The sequence below is a fragment of the Myotis brandtii genome, unplaced genomic scaffold, assembly GCF_000412655.1.
Source record: "Myotis brandtii unplaced genomic scaffold, ASM41265v1 scaffold374, whole genome shotgun sequence".
NCBI classification, from domain to species: domain Eukaryota; kingdom Metazoa; phylum Chordata; class Mammalia; order Chiroptera; family Vespertilionidae; genus Myotis; species Myotis brandtii.
Window position 1 is genome coordinate 5,814,406 of NW_005364372.1, and position 26,670 is coordinate 5,841,075.

At 38.4% G+C, this 26,670-nt stretch overlaps 1 protein-coding gene across 1 annotated transcript in view; it reads left to right on the forward strand.

Moving 5' to 3' along the window:
• The window catches only part of ISPD (isoprenoid synthase domain containing), a 149,890-nt gene extending 123,420 nt beyond the window's left edge, over positions 1 to 26,470 (forward strand). The window contains exon 10 of the mRNA XM_014544616.1: positions 26,175 to 26,470. Coding sequence (XP_014400102.1) covers positions 26,175 to 26,279 — 105 coding nt within the window. The 3' untranslated portion in view covers positions 26,280 to 26,470. The remainder of the gene's footprint in view (positions 1 to 26,174) is intronic.
• The last annotated feature ends 200 nt before the right edge of the window (positions 26,471 to 26,670 follow it).

Genomic DNA, 26,670 nt, shown 5'->3' on the forward strand with positions numbered 1-26,670 from the left:
ACAATATTAATATAATTACATATATTATATACCTTTCCACTACTTTTCTCTTACTCTACCCAAATAGACAATGGATATCCATTTTTTCCATGAAAGCTTGTCTGTGTTATGCTGATGTTCCATGTAATTGATGCAAGAGACACAGCTCTAAAAGACAACATGGAAATTAAAATGTTTGTCTCCAACACTCAACTATGAGTTCCTTAAGAATAAAGTCCATGTGTAGTTTTGCAATTGGTAGCATCAATTTGTAACTCTGTTTTAGGTTTTACATATTTGAAGTCTATCAAGTTGGTAATTCAGTCCTTCTTGAACTTCAGAAAGGATAGAGCACAGAATCATAGAAGAAGTTATTTTTGAAATTTAGATGGAACTGGATTCAATACCCACAACTATCACTTATTTGGTTTCTAAACTAATATGAGATATGTAATTTTTCTAAAGTTTATTTTTCTCATCTGTAAAGATAAAAGAATATTCATATTATATGGATATTAAGTGTACTAAGGTAGTTAATTTAAAACATTTGTTAAAATGTGTGTAAGAAATACTAATTTATATCTCTATTTAAATATCTTGAAAGGATTCCCATGCTTTTTAAATTCAAGTCCTAATTTCTATTAAAATATTTAATACTTAATTTTATAAACATATGGTCAAGGTGAATTATGAATTACACTTGCTCAAACCTACTTTTCAATATCAATTGTCTTCAAGTATCACACAATTGCATTTTTTATCTCAGAAGTTGAAATTGAAAAGCTAGTGAGAAGTGGACCTACTAGTGTGAGAATCTGGGAGACAAAGAGGAACCAGTTTTAAAAGAAAAGCAATGTGCTTCTCAACTTTTGTTCCTGGGAGGAAGATGTGAATACTTCCATCTGCCAAGGACATGGGAGGGAAAATGGTATAAATACATTATAAAGGGCACTGTAAGAGTTTTCATGCTTCAGAGATAAACAGATAATCACTACCATATATAAGTTAAAAATAGTATGGAAATAGTTTTTCATGGGAGATTAACAACCAAAGCCAGAAATGTTTGTGGTTGCTCATATGGAAATTGCTTTGTTAGATGAATGTACTGACTGGGCAAGAAGTAGTCAGTAACTTGTGTGAGCTGTTACTTTCAAAGTTCAAAATCCTGCATAGGATGGCTCTGATTTCAGACAAAGTTGCATATGTTGGTAGAATTATCATTTCTCTTTTGGCTTTTGAATCATTTATGAGCAGCGTTTTCTTCTTCATGGAAAAGAATAACCTTCTCTCTGGCCTTATTCATTATCTGAGTGGAATGTTCCCGTACCCTTGCTTCAGTGTTCAAACAAGCTTGTGGATCCCAAAAGGGACTGAAGAATTATTTCTGGTGGTCTCTGAATCTGTAATTGCTGCCAGCTGAGGAAGCACAATTTCAAATATGTTGAAGGAACTTTCACAAATAACACTTAACATAATTACAAGGCATAAAGCTCAATATATAGTTTATGTAACAAAGTCTTACCTAACCACAAACTATTCAAGGACCCGTCAAACAGAGATCTTCACAGAGGTATATGTTAACCTTTTGCTTGACACTATACTTGTTTAAATTTATTAAAACCTTCTGGCCGTGCATTTGAAATTATGCCTATTTAAAACATTCTTTTACAGATTTTCTGTTTTGTTGTGAACATTTTCAAGAACACCCAACCATAATGATAAAAACATGATCATCAAAAGGCAGAAAATTCTCCCTCTTTGCTTAAGTATATTGGAATAAAATGGTTTTGAGTTAGACCAGGGACACTTATTGGTATTTATTTACCATTTTAATCATCTGTTCCATTTTAGGGAAATTAAATATAAAAATCGAGACTCTAAAGCAGTCATATTAGTCAGTAATCATACTACAAAATTATTCTTTTCTGATCAGAAAAGTTTGATGTAGTATACACTTAAATATGGAACCTCTCATCGATACCTTTGCTTTATGATTAGATTTAATTTTTCACAACATTTTAGGGACATTGCTAATATTTTGACTGGTAAATTTTTGTTTGGTCTGGCTGCAATCTATAATAATAAAAGTGTAATATGCTAATTAGACCAAACATCCTTCCGGATGACCTTCTGGACGAAGCCTGGGCTGCGAGGGAATCTTGGGTTCCAGGTGCCTGCCGGCAGCCAGAGGGAAGCCCGGGTCCCTGCTGGGTGCCAGAGGGAAGCTGGATGCCGGCACCTGGAGAAAGGAAGGCCTATTCTTGCACAAATTTCGTGCATCGGGCCTCTAGTTCATTCATAATTTACAAAAGCAAATTTAGGAATATCAGAATTGGTCATCTTCTCAGACCATTTCTGTGTCACTTCTATTTTTATTTTTACCTGTCTGTTAAAATGTAAGAAAAGGTTCTTAAAGTTATTGACTGTTGTTCTCTGTAGACTTAGGTTTCATTTGAAGAAATCATCCTCTCAACCTCTCTTTTCACACCTCCCCTCACCTTATTAAAACATATACTTTCTCCTCTAAAACCCTTTTTTGAGTAGTATTTTTTCATAACTGCAACTAGAATTGAATCAATAAGGGAATTCTGTATAACCTTTCTTTATTATGTATTTGAGACATATAGATCTTATCCTCATTACTTTACTCAAGGTCTCCCTCACTTTATATTTAAAAATAATTACTCTCTCTACCTATTTCTTAATTTGAAAATGCCAGTGATTTACCTGACATTTTCAAGACTTCATTATGACTTCTTCCCGTGTCTCTCCAGCACACAATTCGGCACTCAGTTGATATTTTAGAGTTCATCATCATCATCATCACGTGATCTTTATTGGTGGCCTAACATGTTGGGTGATCCTCTGCTAAAATCTATAAAACAGTTATTTAAAAAAAATATCCTTGGCCTCTGTGGTCCAGGTAAAAATGGGTATTGCTAGACAGAGCCCTAAGCTACTGGGGTTTCTTAATCTTATTTTTTGTCAAACAAGATAACTATTCATGAATCTAACATAGTTTGCCTTAGGACTTATCTGAAATTTGAGTTTCATATGGTTCATCTGTATTCGATATTCATCTTCTATAACTTAAGCGTATTTTTTGCTGTTTTATAGCAAACTGTGTGCCTTAGAAATTAGTGACATATCAGACTGAAGGAAATGACAGCTAATTATGTTGTTACTAAGGGAAGAAGAATAAATACTTAAAAGCTTAGTGTCATTCCTTAGAGTGTTTAAATGTTAAGCATATTTTTTTTAAAATATATTTTATTGATTTTTTACAGAGAGGAAGGGAGAGAGATAAAGAGCCAGAAACATCGATGAGAGAGAAACATCGATCAGCTGCCTCCTGCATATCCCCCACTGGGGATGTGCCCGCAACCCAGGTACATGCCCTTGACCGGAATCGAACCCGGGACCCCTCAGTCCACAGGCTGACGCTCTATCCACTGAGCCAAACCGGTTTCGGCGAGCATATTTAAATATAGCATTTATCGATTATATTTACAACCTACCCATAACTTCCTTTTTTGGATTAATAAGCTTATTATAAGCAACCAAACTAATGTTATGAGATATAAAAAACTCTTTCCAATGTCTTGTGTTCTCTAAAAATTCTATGCCTAAAGTGTTCCTAGTGAAGAACAAGGAACTTTTACTGTTTGACTAACCAAACCTATTTTGCTTCCGTTGTAAAACAACCACTTTATTTCTTCTATCCACCACATAATTAGTTAAAGGTAGAAAGGTAACATGCTATAAAGGGATTGACAAGACATTGTTACCTCAGAATGAAAATAATTATTGTAAATCAGGATGTTCCTTCACTATTGATTATCAAGAACATGAACAAACCCAAAGGGTTCTTCCATGATGATTGGGCAAACCTGCCCTGCCTTTCTTTTCCTAAACTTCACAAGGCTTACTTTTAACAATGAAGAATGCCACTGTAAGCTCTAGTCTTTATAGGTAGTCTCTGTAAGTATATGTTTTTGTGCTGAAATGATGAGAACTTATTTCCAAGTAAAGTACTTAAATCCAAGCAAAACAAATCTGAGCCGGCTATATGTCTTAGTACATGTTTTCTTTTCATATTTCAAATTATAGAAATAAACATTTCATTCTATGATAGGACTCTATTTTTTTCACAAGAATGATGTATGCAATTACTTGTAAGTCCTTTTTGTTGCTGAACTTGGGTTTACTTTTAAATGTCTTATCTTTAATACATTCCTATAAAGATTATCAATTTTTTTTTTTTTTGCTTTTATGACTCAGTGTTCAGTATTCACTAGTATCTCTCACTCTTTTCATTGGATATGTGTGTAATCCAGACACCCTTTTTTTGTAATTATTACTCCTCTTTGCTAGCATTTTAATTATTTAATAGCCAGCAGGCATTTATTTGTCTTTGAAAAGCCATCCAATCCCAATCAGAATGAATCAACAATTAAAAGGAAGAAAGATTTTTGTAGCCCTTCTTTTCCTTTTGATTGTGTGTGTTCTATATGACACTTCAATTATTCTTTATGAAATTAGTATATCCAGGAAACTGGAGAATTGTGCTTTAGGCTGAGTGAATGGAAAACATGTTAGCGTTTCCTTTGTAAGGTTTCCAGGGTGCCACAGGAGATTTCTAATGTGCTGCTTATTTGTGCTCTCCCAGATCTTTTTCAGTTTATTATAATGCTGGAGCAATCATTAAAATGTTGCTTAGCCTTTCCTATGTTCTACACCTCACTGCAAACATGTCGGCAGAGAAAGCCAACGTTCATCATTTCTCAATGTAAAACAGAGCCTGCCAGGGATCATGCCAAACCCAACCAACCATGACAGTCAAATCAATGTATGTTTTGGTTTGAGTTTTTATTTTTGCCTTTGCTTCAGCAACTTGACTCTGGGATTTGTTGTTCCCTATGACTTCTTTTTTAGGGCGGGACAGTTCCTGAAACTGACAGGCTTCCTGCTTACCTTTGCAATGTGTATGTCTGACCATATAAACTATAAAGGAAAATGGCATTTTGACTCAATACATTTTTGCTTTATGTTCCATACATCTGTTTTACAGAACTCCTTTTTTAAAATGTAGTCACTGAAAAGTGCTTGCCTTTACCTTTTTTCTGAATGTCACAAATTCTGGAATCAATGTCCCAATTACTTACAAATAGAGATTTTATTATTCTTGACCCAAGAGATTTGAGTTCTCTCATCTTTGTATTCATGTCATTAAACATAAATTAGTAAATTTTATTTTGCTGCTGAGCCTTTTAAATATCCCAACAAGAATTATATTTTTAAATTTGATATTAAACTACGCAAGACAATTACTGGATATAGTCATTTAGAAGCATGTTTTCTTAGATAAGAATGTCCCTAGTGTTGTTAAGTGCTTGGACGCTTTGGATTCTGATTTTGGTTTCAAGTCTGTTTTTTCATTCACTATCTATAAGGCTTTGGACAAGTTATTCAATCTCCCTTAGTTTAAGTTTCTAAGTAATAGAATTTATCTCATGGTGTATGTTATATTTTCTTTACTTTTCCCCCTAGTGATTTTGTAAGGTATAACTCTGTTTCATACTACTGCTGATTATTTCTTAAATTTCACCTGCATATTTACCTTTTCCTTTCTTATTAACCTCAAATCATTTATGATTTAATCAATGTGTATTGTGTTGACTTTGTATAAAATGTGAAATTCAAAAATATTACAAAGAATTTCTGTATAGCCTTGATCCAGAATCCTCAATATTAAATCCTACATCATAACAGTATCAAAATCTGGAAATTAACATTGATGAGACACTATTATCTAGTCTACAAATCTTATTACATTTTGTCAATTTTCCCACTGTTACCTTTTTTCCGGTCCAGGATCCAATCCTGGAACACATGTTGCATTTTGTTGTCATCTCTTTTTAGTGTCATTTAATCAGGGACACATCATCAGTCTTTGTCTTGATGGCCTTGCACTTTTGATAAATATTGGCCTGTAATATTATATAATGTCTCTCAATTTAAGTTTGTTTGATGAATAAATCCAGACTATGCATTCTTGGCAAGATCACTATAGAAGTAATGTATTCTTCTCAGTGCATTATATCAGGGCTTACATGATGTCCATGTGTCTCACTACTGCTGATGTTAATTATGATACCTTAGTTAAGGTGGTGCCTGCCAGGTGTATTCACTGAAAACTTACGATTTTTTCTTTTATAAATAATAAATATCTAGTGGGGGTTACCTTAAGACTACATAAATATAACAGTAATTAACATAGTTTCACAAGTTAATTTTAGTGTGTATTGATGGTTCTTGCTAGAAACAATTATATGGTAGTGCTTGTCAAATGGTGATTTTCTGTTTCCACCCTTCTTTCAAAAATTATTAACTGGAATTCTACAATAAGGAAGAGCTATTTTCTTCTAACACTCATGCTTTCTGTCTCTCTTTCTTTCTCTTTTATCCATCTACTAGAGGCCCAGTGCACGAATTCATGCATAGGTGGGGTCCCTCAGCCTGGCTGGCAATTGGGGCCGATCAGGGCTATCTCGCCCAGTCCCAATCGGGGCCAGCGGTGGAGGGGAGGGGCAGTGGTAGGTTGCCGACTGGCTGGGGGGAGAGACTGCGGGAAGTTAGCCGGCTGTGGGAGGTTGGCCATGGGAGCACACTGACCACCAAGGGGCAGCTCCTGTGTTGAGCGTCTGCCCCCAGTGGTCAGTGCGCTTCATAACTACCTGCCGGTCATCCGGTTATCCGGTCATAGTGGTCGCTTAGGCTTTTATATATATAGATGGATGTATAGCTATTAATTTTATTTCATAGGTCTGCTTAAAATTTCATTATTTTTGTTGCTCCAATTGTGTCAGATTTGGTCATTGGAAGCCCCTTCATGTTACCTTCTGTTGTATTTCAAAATGTTCTCAACAGGTTTTGAGCACCTCCTTACTTTTTGGCACCAAAAGATGTTTTAGGCTCATCTTGTTCTTTTTTATCTCCCAGCCTTATAATCAGCAATTTCTCCAAGGAACCAAAATTTCTTTTATTAGATAATGGTATTTAGAAACCAAGAGCTGGGCAATAAGGGTGCTCATTGCTCCCAGAGTATCTTTGTTTGTTAGCCCTTTCAGCAGATATTGCTAGGGAAAATATGTATATGTATACACTTACTTCTCTTTCTATATGTGTGTGTTTATGTTTAACCTACCATTTATCTAAAGTAAACCACAAGCTTGTACTGGAATCTCTGTTTCCAATTCAACATTTCTAGGCTTTCCTTTTCCTTATATGTAATCTCTTTTTCCAACAATGTGGAATCTGGCTTTCATTATCAACAGTGTATTTACTTGTTCAATCCTGGAATACACATAAATGTAATTTCAGAATTGCTGATCCATATCTCTGGGATAACAAATTTACTTATTAGAGTATGATACAGATTTTTGTCGTAAAGTATAGAATCAAAATACTATTTTACAAAGTTAATTAGGTTAGTTATTTCCTTTTCCTCTTCTGTCTGGTTATTTATAATATATTTGAGTTTATTTGATGTTCTAAGTAATCAATTTTGGATTATCCCTCCATTTTGGTTGTCTTATTTTTTGGAATGTCTGAAATGTTAACATTGGTCTGGAAGTCAAAACTATGCAAAAAGTCTATCCAGTTTGGAGTTTTTTCTGCTTTATTTATTTTATTGATTGTTTTATGTTTCTTTTTGGGGGGAGGGATGTGGAAAGTAGTTCATTAATAGAAGTGGTTGATTTTTTTTTCATTTGTGTAATTCTCTGTATAGTTGTACTAAGTTCTCACCTATTTTTCTATGTGTGTGTGTGTATTTGGCTAGTTTACAGGATACCTAATTCAATGCCGCCCTCTTCTGTCAATGTAGCAAAACCCAGCTTCTTTAGTTAATTTTTCTTTTTCAGTGGTGATGGAAGGAGTTGTGTGCCCTCCAACTTTATAGTTTGCCTTTGCATTTTGGAACTCCATATATTTTTTTCTCTTTCTTCTTTTCCCCTTTACCACTAAATTGCCAGAGATTGCTTCTCTCTTCCTTTTTGTGTTTTTCTCTGCCAGCAGGAGACTGCCACTTAAAGTCACTTTCCATTGGTCATTCTAGTTATACATCCACACTGATGTTTTCACACTTAAGGCAGGCTTACTCTTTTTGATGATGGTTTAAGATTGACTTTACACTCATCCGTAGTTCCCCTCTTCCTTCTTTCCAAGTTCTTCTCAGCCTGCCTTATGTTGCCTTTTGTGACAGGCATGAGAAATTTGGTGGTATTCTGTGTGTGTGTCTATGTAGTTTTGTTTACTCCTCTTGTTGTTTGATACAACTTTTGGAGAAAGTAGTGAGGGAACTGCCATTGGCTTTAATTGTTTTTTGTTTTTTTTTTACTCTATTTTTTTCTATTGTTAGACATTTAGATGTGTTTTGAAATATGACTGCCTATTTATGCAAACATCTAAAATTAACATTTAATTATATTCTCAACAATTTCATGGGTTTTGGAACATTTTGATTATTCACCTTTCACATTTTATGCTGCTGTTCTTATCAAATATTTTTCTGTTGTTATATTAAATACCCTTGTATTTAAATGTTAGTTTGATTATTTTTGGAAATGGTGCCTTTTTAAAGATGTATGTATTTATTTTAATGCACTTCTTTATTTTACCCTATTAGAACTTCCATTTAAAATTCATTTTTCTTGTGCACTTGAGTATCTCCTTTAGTGTGAGGGTATTTTTAGGAATACTTTTATGTTTTGTTTATCTGAGAAAGCCCATATTCTATCTTCATTCTTCATAGTGTTTGTAGAAGGGTGTAAGCATTTGAGGTTGATACATAAAGGGTAGGGCAAAAGTAAGTTTATAGTTGTGAGCATGTGGGACAGTTTATTCTTATATTGTTACTTATTTATTAATTATTTTATTATTTATATTATAACTGAAGTCTACTTCTGCCCACCCCTGTATATATAAAAATATATATTTTACAGAGAGTGAGTTTTTGCATTTTGTGATTAGCACTTTGCAAATTGTCATTGTGTTCTTACTGTCATTGTTGCTATGGAAAAGACTGTTGTAAGTCTAATGGTTAGTCCTCTATTGGTCTCTTCTCTCTAGCTGCATTAATACTGTCTCTTTGTATCAGTTTTCCTAATTTGTCTACTTGCTGAGTTTGGGTTGTTTTTTTGTTTTTGTTTTTGTTTTGCCATCATGGAATTCATTGGATTTCCTTTATGAATGAATTCATGTATTTGACAACTTCTTCTGGATATTTTTTAGCAATAACTTCTTTATTATTTTTCCATTCTATATTTCTGGGCTTTTAATTAAATACATATAGAAATTCTTATCATATCTGCCAAATCTCTTTTGTTTTCTGTTCCTTGTTTCCTCTGATATGCATTCTATGTAATTTCTTCAAGTCTGTCTTCAGTTTCAGTAATTCTCTTTTCAGCTTTGTCTAATTTGTTGTTTGACCCATATTTTGAGATTTTCTTCTTGGCTTAAATTCAGCAATGTTTTTCTTTTGTAAAATCTGTATTTATTTATTTATTTTTAAAATATATTTTTATTGATTTCAGAGAGGAAGAGAGAGGGAGATAGAAACATCAATGATGAAAGAGAATCATTGATTGGCTGCCTCCTGCACACCCCACACTGGGGATCGAGCCCACAACCTAGGCATGTGCCCTGACCCAGAATCAAACCATGACATCCTGGTTCATAGGTCGATGCTCAACTACTGAACCATGCTGGCCTGACTATATTTATTTTTAAAGTCTAGTCTTGCTTCATCATTTTTGTGATTTCATGTTTGCTTAATTAGATGTCTTTTAGATAGTTTTAAAAATATTTTGTGTGCACCCTGACCAGTTTGGCTCAGTGGATAGAGCGTCAGCCTGTGGACTGAGGGGGCCCGGGTTCGATTCTGGGAAAGGGCATGTACCTTGGTTGCAGGCACATCCCCAGTAAGGGGTGTGCAGGAGGCAGCTGATCGATGTTTCTCTCTCATCGATATTTCTAACTCTCTATCTCTCTCCCTTCCTCTCTGTAAAAAATCAATAAAATATATTAAAAAATATTTTGTGCATGAAAATTCTAATGCTGGATTTATTTTTGATGTTAAATTGGTTTGTTGTTCCTTCTTAACTTGTAATTATGAATGCATTTATGCCTTTATCTGAATTGGCTGACTACATATTTCATAAGGGAATAAAACTCTTATGACTGTTTCTTTACATCTTAATATATAGTTTATAGCCTGGTAGTAGCTGAGTTCCTAAAATAAAGTCATTGAAAATAGTCTCCACTTTTTTTCTCACTAATTTCACTGTTAGATACAGTAAACATTTAAATAGTTTTTTTTAAAGAAATGCTCGACTAATGGGTATGCACTCATTGCATATTTCACTCATATGCACCTTTGCATATTCCACAATGTTTTCACTTTGTCCTGTCAGTTAGCCTAGATTCTTAGATAATCTTTTTCTTAAATCTCATTTTTTGGTGGTATTTAGCATTCCAGAAAAGTTACACATCAGCCATTCTTATTTAATCAAAGTAATCTGTATTGTCTGCTAGAAGCTGTTGAATTTTTATATTTAAATTTGAATATATCATCTGAATATGGCTTCTTTTTGAGTGTCTATTAGTAATTTTGTAAAGCACTAAATGACACCTGTTTATCTGTAGACTCTGATCTTTATTCTCATCAGGGAATTTCCTTCTGCATTTTATTTATAATGACTTCTGTAATATGTATTGTGATTTCTCCCCAGGTTTCCCTTGTATAATTTAGTTTTTTAATTAACACCTTGAACTTTCTCATACTATTTTCACTTCTTTATTCTTCTGAGTTCTAGACATTTTTAAGTCTATCTTCTATTTATCCAATTCATCTTTGTGTCAACAGAGCAGGTTTACACCATCTCAAATGAGGTTTTTAATTCAAATACATTTATTTAATATCTACATGAAATATTTTGTGACATAAAATTATTCCTACTTTGTGTATACTTCTATGATTGAATCACTCTCTTGAATCTTTCTGAGACTAAAAATCAGAAAACATCTAATATGTTGTCTTCATTTTGTAGTCTTATTTCAGAGAAGATATTTAATTCTGAAGATTCTAGAAAGTTCTTTCCACTTAGAAAGTTGTTTCACATATCTGCTGATATTTTTTTTTACTCCTTATTGGGAAAAAGCACTACGGGTAATCTACCGTCTGTGGCCTTCTCCATGAAAAGGACCTGTTTCTGCCTCAATTCTAGGAGGAAGTTTTGCCAGACTAGTCTTTTGCTAGTTAAGACTGACCAGCACCAGTCTGGTCAGAATAGAACTCTTTTTTTTTTAGGTTGCAATTAAAGCCTCCTTTTTGGAAGGAAATGAACTTTTTTTTTTTCCTGAAAAAAGCTTTATTGTTTTATTTGGCCCAATGAATGGAAGAGGGCTTAAGTTTGGTTAAAAGAATGGCTAGTAATTTGGGGGAGAAGCTCAGGTAAAAGCCAGACACCAGGGGATGCAGAGGGCCCCCCAAAGGCCTCTGGGCTCCAAAGGCTCCTAGTCGTGCTTGGGGTGAGCCTTTCGAAGAGGTACTTGTCCAGCTCAGCCTGGGGACCAGCTGCCTGAGGAGGTGAGTCAGGTGTTGCCCATCTTCCTGATGAGTTTCACCTCCTCACCCAGGAAGCGGTTCTCCCGGAAGTCACGGAGCTGAGCTCTGCGCGGGTAGAACCCAGGGTAGGCAGCTCCAAGAAGGCCTGGTTCAGGTTCCTCTCCAAGGCCATGGCAGCTTCCCTGGCATCCTGAGTTTTACCCACTCACTGTGGAAAGGCTTCAGCATGTCCTGGAAGAGAATGCGGCCACCGCGCTGGTTTTGCAACTTTAAGAGATGCTCAGCACCCTTGCACTTTTCCTGGGCCTTCTAGGCCAACTCGCGGGAGCAGTGGCCCACACCCTTGAGAGCCACATCGTCACGGTTGAAATAGAAGCCCAGAGAGAGGTAGGTGTGGGAGGCCTGCAGATGCAGATTGGGCAGGTGATTGACTGCAGCCTCCACCTCAATGGAATAATTCTGAATGAATTTGGGAGCTCATGGTTAAAGTAGGAAAAAAACGGTGTGTCGGCTGGTCTCGGAGATGGTTCTGAAAGTGGTGACTGGATAAGACACAGGAGAGTGGTCTGAGGCTGGAAGAAGGGGTGTCCTTAGGTCTGTTCCTTCCAGACATTGTTGAAACAAGACAAATCCTTAAGGGTCCCAGGTTTGATTCTGGTCAAGGGCATGCACCTTGGATGCGGGCACATGCCCAGTGGGGAGTGTGCAGGAGGCAGCTGATTGATGTTTCTCTCTTGTCGATGTTTCTAACTCTCTATCCCTCTCCCTTCCTCTCTGTAAAAAAATAAATAAAATATAAAATAAAATAAAAAGAAAGAAACAAGACAAATCCGGACCACCAAAGGCACTATCAGAAAGTGAACTTTTAATTTAATGGTAAACACTTTTCTGTGGGATTCTGAGATTAAGACTTTGAATACTAGCTACTCATCCATTTAACCAACATATAAGAGTTTAAAGGTAGTTAACCAGATATCTTTTTTCTTTTTTTCACTGCTCAAAATTATTCTAACAGAAACTTCCTCTCTCTCTCCACTCTTTCTCACACACACACACATGTTGCTATCAGGAAGATATGTTTGAATCACTCAATTTAATTATTTGCATTAAGTTTGTAATTTAAAAATTGAAACTATATTTTATGGGGGGAAATTAACCAGTCTTTCTGCTTCAGGAGAAATTATCAAGTTTTTCTACTAACATCTGGGCCATCCGCTCAAAAAGAAACTTTTCTGAGTAATCTTTCTGCCCTTATTATCATTTCTCCTGCATTACAAAAACAGTACCCATTACCCTCCAACGCATAGTATGTGGTTTTTCTTCTTGTGTAGACACCTCATCTAAGAGAACGCCACCTCATCGTCTGCCTTTATCCCCCATACTTGGGTATATTAGTGTAAATTTACCAGTGTCTCTTACGCCTATCTTGCAGACCAGGCATTCTTTCACAGAAGAGGGAATCACGTAGCACAAAATTCTAGCTTTTGACATCGTTCTAGTTTCTAAGAATAGATACGTGTGTTTTTTCTTTATTTTATAATGATATATCCTTTATCTAAAAACTTTAATGTTTCAAAGATGTCTTAATAGTTATATATAAAGTCAGATCTTTATAGAATTGATTAGCAAATTAATCCAGTTAGTGAATATTTATTGAGTACCTACTATGAGCATAGTACTTTGAGTTACAATTGAAGTCAAAAGAGTTGTCTTTTGCTATCTACAATTTAGCTAAGAAAATAAGGTATGTATATGTGAACCTAAGAAAAATATTTACTAAGGAATTGTGAGACCATGACAGTGAAAATATCTGATGTTCAGTAAAATAAATGATTTTGTACAGGGAAGTTGTCACAGGTAAGTGTTTGAAAATCAATGTGAATAGAAAGCAAGTTATTGAGAAACATTTTGACTGGAAAAGGAATAACAGGGATTATACCAGGATGGCATAATCCTAGAGTGAGAACTGTGGTTAGAGGAGTTGATTAGGTTGTTTGTGGATGGCCTCGAATGCTAAGATAAAGTTTGTGCTCAAAGTAACATGGGTTTGATATAATGAAAATGGTTGTTGTAATGAGGTTAGAGCAGTAGCCAAATGCAAAGAGAAGTAGTCAGTGAGGGCATCCTCGGGGAATCCAGCTCCAGGATGGTGTGGATGTGGACTTAGAGTGGGCAGGGTATGACTGGTGAAGGATGTCACAATAGAAAACTCACAGGACGTGGTAACTGTGGGGTGAGTTGTGTAAGATCAAAACAGTTTTGTTAATTATAAGGGACAATGTGTATGAGATCGCTCTTTCAACTTCATTAAGTTGTGGAATTTATATTATGAATGATGTAAGAAAATAAAGCATGACAGTGTGACAAGTCCCAGATCTAGGAATAATTGACACAAGAATGAACTGCTTGTTTCTCAGGCCAGACGTCTGGTGCTTTTGGCTGCCTGTGTTTTACCCCACTATACTCTGGCTCTTTGCACTGCATCGGTTCAGGTCTTTCCTATTTAACAAAGTCACAGTGCTGCCTCCCAGAGTTTTATTGACCAATGATTTTTTTCTTAATTCCCTCATTCCACACATACTGATTGAGCATCTACAGTATGGACAAGGCATTGTGCTAAGCACAGAGAATAAAGGAGATGAAAACTCCCATGAGTTCATAAGTAAACCCAAGTGCATTTTCACGAGTACTTTATTATTGAGATTTTAGGTCATAGTTCTTTCAAATGAGCAGGAGGAAAATGCTTTCATTTGGAAAAGACTGTTTTGTTTTCCTCAAATTCTGTCAACAGGTAGACTGCATTTTCCTGCAACTTGGGAAATTTACAAACACCAAACATTTATTTTCATCTCCACCAGGGGACAGTGTGTTACCATTAGATTTTTTCCTCTTCCAAATCAGCAAAATGTATAGATTTTTTAAATTTGAAATTCATTATTTTATAAATATAACAAAACTGTTAAAATGCTTATAAAGTCTACAATTTAGGGCTTTTGTAATTGTATATTGTATAGATAGATATCGATATTTGTAGATCTCTCTATATATACTTTTGTTTGTTTATATAGAGTGTTTGAAATTTTGTGGCACTTAGGTGATTTTTGCATGAGTTCACCAAAACAAGGATGGAAGGAAGAAGAATATTTATATCAAAATATAAGCATCTGAATTTCAGGACAGCTTTGTAGCTCATAAGAATTTAATTAGGCTTTCGGCATGGAATTTACTGAGACATCCTAAAGTTTACCCTTCAAGAAGGGCTGTGTAATCCCTTGAGACATCTGAAGCCTAAATATATATACATATATTTTCCTTTATAGTTTTCCTTTTAACTGAGTTACAATTGAAGTTCATTGTGTTCTTTAGGTATGATATGTATAGAAGATGATTATCTCTAAGATTTCCTTTCCGGTTGTCTATAAAGATTTGGACAACAATGATGTCATAGCTCTTCCTGCTATTCTTTAAGACAGTGTTCTAGAAAATCCACATAAATGTGATTCTAACAGCATGCCATCATTTGTATTCAGAGAACTAAATTTGATTTGTTATCATATAAAATCATATGTAAAATAATACCATCATTTGTTTACACCTCTTTCATTCAAGTACTGAGACCTGTGTGGTACAATGATAGCATTTAATGTTTTAAAATACTTTTAAAGAGTTTTTTGAGTTTATGTATACTGGTAACAGTTTTGCCAAAGGTGTCATTTGAGAATATTGAAAGGGACAGTAAGTAAGAATTCTGAAGACATGGGCTTTATAGGAAAGTGACTGTTTGTACACACTTGCAAGGTACAACTTCTTAGTCATTTGCTTCTGGAACTGCAGACTTTCCTTATCCAAATTGTGAGTTGGGTGGTGGGGAGGAAAGAAAGGAGGAGCTGCTCTGAATTGTGGAGGTGCTGCTGTCATTCTCCATCTTCTGTCAGCAGAAAGCTGAGACCTTGTAAATTGTTCTTATGATTCTTTCATGGGCCTTAGTATGGTGTTTCCTCAAAAAACTAAAAATGGAACTCCCATTTGACCCAGTGATCCCACTTCTAGGAATATATCCCAAGAAACTAGAAACACCAGCGAGAAAGGATATATGTACCCCTATGTTCATAGCGGCACTATTTACCATAGCTAAGGTTTGGAAACAGCCTAAGTGCCCATCAGCAGATGAGTGGATTAAAAAACTGTGGTACATCTACACAATGGAATACTATGCTGTGGTAAAAAAGAAGAAATTCTTACCATTTGCAACAGCATGGATGGAACTGGAGAGCATTACACTAAGTGAAATAAGCCAGTCAGAGAAAGATAAATATCACATGATCTCACTCATTTATGGAATATAATGAACAACATAAACTGATGAACAAAAACAGATCCAGAGACAGTGGTTTCTGGGGTTTTGTTTAGCTTCTTATTTGCAACATAGTACATAGTTGCTTAGAGTTGCAGCTGAGAGGCCGGCAAGTTATGCGGGGAAAGTTGGAGTCCGCAGTCACTGGAGCAAGCAAGCCTCCCTGCTCGCTTCAGTGCATGGCTGCCGGCCGCCATCTTGGCTGACAGTTAATTTGCATAAGGATATGCTGATTAGCCAATGGGAAGGGTAGCGGTCCTACGCTAATTACCATGTTTCTCTTTTATTAGTGTAGATTATAGACAGCAAAGATTTGGAAAAAGCCCAATGCCCATCAGTAGATGAGTGGATAAAGAAGCTGTGAAACATTCACACAATGGAGTACTATGCAGCTGTAAAGAAGAGGAGTCTCTTACCCTTTGAGACAGCATGGATAAACTTGGAGAATATTATGCTAAGTGAAATAAGCCAGTCTGGAAAGACAAATATCATATGACCTCACTTATTTGTGGAATGCAATGAACAAAATGAATTAACCAATAAAATAAGACCTAATCATGAAGTCATGGAACAGACTGATATACCTTGATCTGGGGTTGTGGGATGAGAAGAGATAAACTAAAGGACTTATATATTTATATGTGTAGCCTATGGGCATGTACAAAAGGGTGTTAAAGACCTGGAGGGATGGGTAGGGTTTGGGATGAAGGGTGTAAAGGGGGGGAAATGGGAGATATCTGTAATACTATCAATAATAAAACATATGTGTGTGTATATGGGTATATATATATATATATATATATATATCTGGCACCAATCACACACATGTGTTTCCACATCTGTCATTGTCCGTCGTGAATTTGGTTGACACTTCTATTATAGAGAAAGGGCAAATAGCAATATTAAAATATTTCTAATTAATTTCCTTTCAATGTGCACAAATTCGTGCACCAGGCTTCTAGTGATAATATAAAATAAGTAATTGCAATTATAGCAACAATGCAGACTTTAACACATATCATTAAAGATATTCCTGTTTTTCTTTAAATTCAACAAATGCTGGATTTTTATGCATGGGTGTGTAAACATTGTTGTGCCATGTTTATAGCTAGTGCTCTTTATGGCTGGTGAGTAGAAATCAAGGTAAATCTGAAGCCTAGAAATTGCTAGAGTTACAGATGGTAAATAAAGTGCTGATAAATTTAATTTAGGTAATTTTTTCTTTACTTCTTACTATGGGAATTTGAGTACCCACTTTTCCTGCAATACCTTTGGAAAGTCTAGCTTCCATGCCACAATAAAAGTTAATCATAATTTCTTGTTCCCCAAATATTTCTTGTTTATTCTAGACTCTGCAATTAAACACATACCTTTTTTGAAAAATAATGCAATTTGTTTTTTAGATTCACGGAAATATTGAGACGATCATACCGAGTTCATATCTGGCCTGCACCCAGTTTCCCCTATTAACAACTACAGTCCAGAGTTTGTTCAGATTTCCTTAGTTTTACCTAATGTTGTTTCTTTTCTTTCTTTCTTTTTTTCTTTTTTTTTTTTTATTCCTGGATACCATATGACTTTTGTTGTCAGGTCTTCTTAGGTTCCTCTTGGCTGTGACAGTTTCCCAGATTTCCCTTGTTTTTGATGATCTTGACAGTTTTGAGAAGTACTGGACAGATATATTGTGGGAGGCCCCTCTATTGGAATTCATCTGATGGTTTTCTCATGATTTAGACTGGGGTTACAGGTTTTGGGGAGGAAGACCACAAAGGTGAATGCCATTTGCATCCCATCATATCAAGAGTGCACATCATCAACATGATTTTCCATTGTTCAGGTTTACCTTGCTTCCTTGGTGTTAACATTAAACATTTATATTACATGATATTTGGAACACACAAAGGCATTCACGTATATATACTTATTCATACACTAGAGGTCCAGTGCACGAAATACATGCACTTGGGGGGGGTCACTCAGCCCAGCCTGCGCCTTCTTGCAGTCTGGGAGCCCTTGGGGGATGTCTGACTGACAGCTTAGGCCCGCTTCCCCAAGGGTGCAGGCCTAAGCCGTCAGTCAGACATCCTTAGCACTGCCGCGGAGGTGGGAGAGGCTCCTGCCACCACCGCTGCGCTCGCCAGCTGTGAGCCTGGCTCAGGGCTTCTGGCTGAGCGGCGCTCCCACTGTGGGAGCGCACTGACTACCAGGGGGCAGCTCCTGCATTGAGCATCTGCCCCCTGGTGGTCAGTGCGCATCATAGCGACTGGTCTTTCTGAACGGTCGTTCGGTTGATTTGCATATTAGCCTTTTATTATATAGGATATGTGTGAATGATAATAAAATGACCACCTGTAATGCCTTTTCACTCTCCATCCTGGCTAAGGGTTAATGACAGTTTTGGATACCCACAGGCATCAAGAAATACTTTTTTAAAAGACCTATTTGAATGTGCATTTTTTCAACCTGTGTCATCAGTACTTTTATAGACATATGGACTTGTGAGATGAGTTTGCAATCCATAATTGCTTGACTATCTGATCTTTGTATCCACTAGAATTTTGTGTATCACACCATTTTATTTAATCACTTTTTAAATTTCCATATTTTTTAAGGATGAAATGATCAATAGAGATGAGGCAGACAGGGAAAACAAATATGCAGTGGAATAACAGGTTCCACTAAATTCTCACTAAATTCTAATCTTTCCAAATGATGCCTATAAAATATGCAGAAGTAAATGAATTTTAAGGAATATTCCTACTTAAATTCTTAATTAGCTAAAGATATGTAAGTGATGGAGCTATGAAAATGAGCATAGAAAATTTTTTTCAAGATATGGAAATGTTATTTTTCTAGCCCTACAATCTTAAATAGATTTTTCCTCCTCCTTCATTTGTTAGTGTGCTGCTTTCATTTTGACAAGTATAAGCTGGTTTCAAAGAGGCTACACAGATAGCCTTTTTCTGCTTATTTTCCAAGGGGAAATTTTAATTAGCATCATCTGTTTTATGTTTTAATTTAATAAATGAGATTTGGGAGTAGATGTGCATTATGAACCCAGTGACACTGTAATTAATTAATCAAGAGTGACAAATATATGGCTTGTATCTTATTCAGTTTGAGAATACTTATTGCTTTGTTCATGAGTGATGTGGCATATAAGTGAATCACATTTTAAGCCCAAACATATTTGGCTTTAGAATTATTTGTTTTTATGTGATTTAGGTCTTGTGATATTTGGAAGCCAGTACAGCATTTGAAATCCAATATTGAAATGTCCTTAAAACCCACATGCAAGAAGCCAAGTAGCCACCATTCAGCCCCTTGTGTGTCCTTCCCAGCTTCACCCCTTAGAACCAGATCCAGGAAGTTGATGAAAAGAGTAGCTTAACAGAGGTGGTCTCTCACCACCATCCTCATAGATGAGAAACTGAGGGCCAGGCATGGTGGCAGTGGTAAAGCTTGGAGAATATTCTTCTTTGTACTACCGCCAAAGCTTCTGGCTAAACATGCAAATAGGAGTAAACAAAGAAACCAAATAGTGGTCATTGTTAACAAATGAGTTAAACTGAAAGAGTGATGATATCTCTATCATAGAGCCTCCTTTGCTTTGAATTCCTTATAATTTATGGAGTGTAACCATGTGTTAGGCATTGAGCTAAGTGTTTCATATTCAAAGATAAAATGAAAAATTCTTTACATCAAGAAACATCATGTGGTGAAATAAATGGTCAACTAAAAAGACTATTTAGAATTCAGTGTGCTAGAGGAATTCACAGCTGTGGAAACAGATTCGTCTCACCCAAATTTGGCTGGAGGCTAGGAGTTAGGGTCGATTTCAAGAGTCACTGATATGTGGGTGGAACCACAAAGAGTAACTCGGGTCAGCTAAGCTGGGAAGGGAATGGGAAAGCTTTTCTGGCAAAGGGATGAGCTGGTGCAAAGGGATGAAGCTTAGGGAAAAGGCTTGCTTGGGCAATCTTCACCAGTTGTGTGTGGCCTGGAGATTTGAGTGTTTTTTTTAAGGAGAGGCTGGAAGGATAAAAGATCTTGTCTTTACCAGGTAAATGGTTCAGACTTGATCCTGAAGTTTGAAGTAGCCTTCAGAGGATTTTAGGCAGGAAAGGGATGGGGTCAGATTGATATTTTAAAATAAGTATTTTGACTGCTGTGTGAGAAACAGGGTAACACAGTATAAGACTTTAGAGCAGCGGTTCTCAACCTGTGGGTCGCGACCTCTTTGGGGGTCGAACGACCCTTTCACAGGGGTCGCCTAAGACCATCAGAAAACACATATATAATTACATATTGTTTTTGTGATTAATCACTATGCTTTAATTATGTTCAATTTGTAACAATGAAAATACATCCTGCATATCAGATATTTACATTACAATTCATAACAGTAGCAAAATTACAGTTATGGAGTAGCAACGAAAATTTATGGTTGGGGGTCACCACAACATGAGGAACTGTATTAAAGGGTCGCGGCATTAGGAAGGTTGAGAACCACTGCTTTAGAGAGATTGTTTATGGGATTGTTCCAGTAATTCAGGGCGGAGACATTATGCTGGCAGGGGCAGTTTGAGGGGAGAATATTAATTCAAGAAACATGAAGGAAGCAGAAGCAATAGGTGCTGGTGACACTTTGTTGTAAGGCATTAAGGTTGATGCCAGGTTCAGAGACTGATTACCAGATCCCACTTTTGGAACCTAGCACAATTCTTCACCCAGACACCTTAAAGATGTTAGCTGTTTCCACTTTTCATTTCCCCTCATAGTATCACTTCTTCATACTGTCAAGAAGCCCAAATGATTAGAATAAATATATTTTAATAGGCAATCTGATTTCAAAGGCAAAACAACATTTAACAACTTGTGAGATAACTCATTTCACAGATTTGCCTGATCTTACTGAAACATGGGGTTCAGGGTAAGACGTCTTCTCGTGGGTCCTTGTCCCACAATGATGAAGAATAAATTCGTGGACTAACAGATTTCTTTAATAAAAATGTAGAAGTTTATTGGAAGCATATACAAATTCCATCTGGGCAGATCTCCTGGGGAGAGACCCCCAAATGGGAAATGCCTGCTCTCTCTCTCTCTAATGGGCAAAATAAAAAATCCTGCCTCGTGTCCCTTTGTCTCCGGTTTATACATGCTGTAGTTCTTTGTTTGAACCTGACCCTTTCTAATTGGACCTTCATTAATTTAGGGCCCCCAAGCTCTCCTCATTGGTTATTTTGTTAAATAGTATCAGTTTCAAAGGCCAAAGCCCATGTGGTACCCCGTTTCTCTCTCCCCCCCCCCCCTTACCTTATAACATTTCTCTATCTCCTGTGAAAATCTGTTTTCCTCTTTCTGCCATTTGTTGGCATTTCTCTATCCTCTGTGAAAGTTTGTTTCCTTTTTCCCCATACAGTAGGTCATCGGGTTACATGGGAGATCCATTCCTACGGCGCGATGTAACGCGATTTTCGCCTTAAGTCAGAACCCACCTACATAAACACCTACGTCACTCACATGGAGCACATACACAGCAGTAATGAAGTGAAACAGTAAAAAAAATTTAAAGATAACAATTCCTGATTTTTACTTGTAGTAAATAAGTAATAAAAAACATAAAGCACATATGTACATACGTCGAAATGACAATACTTTTTTTTATATAAATAAATGGGAGATAGCAGCGTAACCACGAAACAAGATATGTCGAGTCCAATGTAACCTGAGGACTGTCTGTACTCTGTGGCTTTTCCTTATCTTCTGTGAATGTATGTCTTCCTCTCCCCTTATCCTGTGGCACCATTTTTAGTCTCTGAATGTATGCCTTCTGGTGGCTCCAAGCCCTCACCTATGCATTCCTCCCCCATGGACCCTCTTTATTTCTAAAATTCCATAAACCTGCTTATTTTATCCCTAAAACTCCTTTTATTAATTTACAAAAAAGCCAGTTTCCTTCCCAGTTCCCCTCCCTTCCCCCACACTAGTACTCACAGTTTATAAGTCTGTCGGAGGACACCCAGGAGCAAGATGAAGAAAAGGCTTGCATTATCAATGAAATAGTCAAATTTCAGTGAAGAGCCAAAGTTGGTCAGATATTGGATTAAAAGAAAACTAGCGGCCCAGTGCATGACATTCGTGCACTGGGGAGGGGTCTCTCAGCCCGGCTTGCACCCTCTCCCAGTTGGACATCCCCCAAGGGGTTCTTAGCGCTGCTGTGGAGGCTACCCCCACCGCTGCTGCACTCGCCAGTCGTGAGCCTGGCTTCTGGATGAGTGGCACTCCCCCTGTGGGAGTGCATTGACCACCAGGGGGCAGCTCCTGCATTGAGCGTCTGCCCCCTGGTGGTCAGTGCGCGTCATAGTGACCAGTCATTCCACCTTTCAGACAATTTGCATATTGGGATTTTATTATATAGGACTAGAGGCCCAGTGCACGAAATTCGTGCGGGGGTGTGTGTCCCTCAGCCCAGCCTGCACCCTCTCCAATCTGGACCCCTCGAGGGATGTCCAACTGCCTGTTTAGGCCCTATCCCAGTGGGATCGGACATCCCTCTCACAATCCAGGACTGCTGGCTAACTGCCCTCTGCCGGCCTGGTCGCCCCTAACTGCCCTCCCCTGCCAGCCTGGTTGCCCCCAACTGCCCTCCCCTGCCAGCCTGGTCACCACCTACTGCCCTCCCTTGCTGGCCTGGTTGCCCCCAACTGCTCTCCCCTGCTGGCCTGGTCCCCCCCACTGTCCTCACCTGTAGGCCTGATTTCTTCTAACTGCCCTCCCCTGCTGGCCTGATTGCCCACAACTGCCCTCCCCTGCTGGCCATCTTTGACCACATGGAGGCGGCCATCTTGTGTGTTGGAGTGATGGTCAATTTGCATATTACCTCTTTATTAGATAGGATGATCTTTTGTTTCATACTGTTAGCATTTGAAATTGCATCAGTTTTTTGCTAGTGATCTTCATTAGATAATTTTTGTCTTTAATGAAAGGTGCTTGCAAAAGCATTTCTCCTTTATTTGGGGAAAACCAAGTCCCTGCCTGTGGCTATGGTCTGAGCTTCATAGAATTCCAAGGCCAGAGAGTAGCCAACCTTAAACAGTGGCTCCTTGAACTCATAGAAACAGAATAGAATGGTCTTTAACAGGAGCTGAGGGATGGAGGAAATGAGGAGATGGTGGCCAAACGGTACAAAATTCCAGTTACAAGGTGAATAAGTTCTGAGAATTGTACAGCATGGTGATTATAGTTAACAATATTGTATTGTATAATTGAAAGTTGCTAAGAGAGTAGACCTTAAATGTTTTTATACTCACCCCCCGCCCCCCGGTTCAAATGGTAACTATGAAGTGATAGATGTGGTAACTATTCTCTTCATAATTTGATAATATCTATATTATAAAAGCCTAAGCAACCTTTATGACAGAGGTCCTCAAACTTTTTAAACAGGGGTCCAGCTCACTGTCCCTCAGACATTCCACACATGCGCACTGCGGGCCTGGGACAAGTCGGCTGCTAAGCAGGACAGGCAGTGGCGGCAAAAACACCCGGCGGGCCGGATAAATGTTTTCAGCGGGCCACATGTGGCCCGTGGGCCGCAGTTTGAGGACCCCTGCTCTAGAGTCTGTGCCCCTAACTTCTACACTGTATCTCTAACTCCATGTTCCTGTCTCCCTGTTCTTAATTAATCTGAGTTATTACTGATGACATTACTTAGCTTGGTATGTTCACATCAGAACAGCCAGTCAGGGGTACTTAACATCGACCAAGATCATAGTCAGTTAACACATTGAAGACGGATCACGAGAATTCTCGCTTCATATTACACAGTGTTTTACAAAGTATCATACTTTAAAAAGATGTTAGCTTGTAAGAACATGTAAATAAGTAACTTCAAAATGCAATGGGTATTTTATTTTAAAGCGTGCCTTTAACATTTATTTAAAATGTTTTTTCGTTCAATAGAAACTGATCTGGCCATTGGGTAAAGCTAGCAATAAAACTACTAGTCCACAATGTGTTAAGATTGCAATTTCCAGACTATAAGAAAGTGAAATGGGAGGGGACAGTAGGTCTTTTCATGAACTTGAACTAACAATAATGTGGGTGTGTATGATTGCCCACAACTGCCCTCCCCTGCTGGCCATCTTTGACCACATGGAGGCGGCCATCTTGTGTGTTGGAGTGATGGTCAATTTGCATATTACCTCTTTATTAGATAGGATGATCTTTTGTTTCATACTGTTAGCATTTGAAATTGCATCAGTTTTTTGCTAGTGATCTTCATTAGATAATTTTTGTCTTTAATGAAAGGTGCTTGCAAAAGCATTTCTCCTTTATTTGGGGAAAACCAAGTCCCTGCCTGTGGCTATGGTCTGAGCTTCATAGAATTCCAAGGCCAGAGAGTAGCCAACCTTAAACAGTGGCTCCTTGAACTCATAGAAACAGAATAGAATGGTCTTTAACAGGAGCTGAGGGATGGAGGAAATGAGGAGATGGTGGCCAAACGGTACAAAATTCCAGTTACAAGGTGAATAAGTTCTGAGAATTGTACAGCATGGTGATTATAGTTAACAATATTGTATTGTATAATTGAAAGTTGCTAAGAGAGTAGACCTTAAATGTTTTTATACTCACCCCCCGCCCCCCGGTTCAAATGGTAACTATGAAGTGATAGATGTGGTAACTATTCTCTTCATAATTTGATAATATCTATATTATAAAAGCCTAAGCAACCTTTATGACAGAGGTCCTCAAACTTTTTAAACAGGGGTCCAGCTCACTGTCCCTCAGACATTCCACACATGCGCACTGCGGGCCTGGGACAAGTCGGCTGCTAAGCAGGACAGGCAGTGGCGGCAAAAACACCCGGCGGGCCGGATAAATGTTTTCGGCGGGCCGCCTGTGGCCCGCGGGCCGTAGTTTGAGGACCCCTGCTTTACGACGCCAACAACCAGTCAACCAGTTGCTATGACATGCCCTGACCACCAGGGGGCAGACACTCAACGCAAGAGCTGCCCCCTGGTGGTCAGTGTGCTCCCACAGCCAACCTCCTGCGGCCTACCAACGTCCTCTGGTCCCTCCCCCAGCTGGCCAACCTCCTGTGGACTTTCCCCCTGGCCGGCCCCAGCTGCAGTCCCTCCCCGCCAGCTAGCCTCCCCAATCGGCCCCTCCCCCCTGCCGTCCAACCTCCCGCAGCCCCTCCCTCCCTGGCCGGCCTGGTCCTGCCCCCGATGGGCCCTGATCACTGGCCAGGACAAGGGACCCTACCCATTCACCAATTTGTGCACTGGGCTGCTAGTATCTCTATATATAAAACCCTAATATGCAAATAGACCGAACGGTGGAACAACTGGTTGCTATGACGTGCACTGACCACCAGGGGGCATGCACAGAACATAGCGGGTGTTGGCCGTGGCCGGATGGTGGAGCAGGTGAGTGGGGGCACCAGACCAAGGTGGGGTGCTGGTTGCTGTAATCGGGGCGAGCCTCTGGTGGTTACTGAAAATTCTTTGCTCCTGTGAGCCACAGTCCCGCCTGGCGCTCACACCTGCTGCAGGTGCTGGCCCCCTCTCGTCCTTCAGGGCTTCTCTGCCTCCCCCTGCTCCTGAGGGGCGATCAGGGCCGGCAGCCGCCTCTCACACCCACTGCTGGCGCCGGAGCCACCACTCGCACTTACTGCTGGTGCCGGCCCCGCTCACACCCGCAGCTGGCACTTGCACCTGCTGACGGTGCCAGCCCCAGTTACTCCGCACCATCAACGGGTGCGAGCGGGGCCTGCGCTGTCAGTGCATGGGAGCAGTGGTGGTGGGAGTGGGGCTGCCGGCAGACAGGGGACTGGGGGCTGTGGTGGGAGGGGCCAGGCCGGGTGTGGAGGATGGGCCGAGACCCGCCCCTGTGCCCACCACAGTCTTGAGGCCCACAGTTCCTTTCAAGGTGCATGAATTCATGCACTGGGCCTCTAGTGTGTGTGTGTGTGTGTATATATATATATATATATCATTGAGTTGTGTGTGTATATATATACATATATATACATACATATATATATCATTGAGTTGTGTCACTTAAACTTATACAAAATTATGTGTCAGTTATATCTCTATGAAGCTGGGGAAAACATTTAAATAAATGAATATATATTTTTAAAGTAACTCTTTACTAAATTTAGCATGTGACATCTTTCCAAAATATTGTTTTACCCTTTCTTTTCAGGATGAGCAGAAGCTCCAGGACAGTTTAAGGCAAGGGGCCACAATAATTGCCACACTCATCAAAGAGAGAAATTCTGCATTCATTGGTCAGCTACTGGTAGCATGAAGGACACAGAGAAAATTGCCTACTGAGTTTAAAGAAATGTTTATCTAAGTTCCTCTGTCCTGCTTCCCCTCCCTGTTGTGTGTGGTAGCATATTTAAGTTGTCTTTTATGTCTCATAATTTGTAGGATATGATGCTTGGGTTATAAAAGTGGATTAATGTTTTATATTTGTGAAATAAAAATTTACTTTCATGCATGTCATATTTAAATTGCCCAAACAGAAAAGGCTAGGTAAGTGGAATATAATAGCCTTCATATAATCTTTTTACAAAAGCATGAAAGATCAATAGAAACAATCATGTGTGAGCTAATCCTCCAAGGAATGAGAACTTAGAAATCTTGAACTATTCTCTCTGTGTTAATTAGTAAATCACACTGTAATGAAACTAATA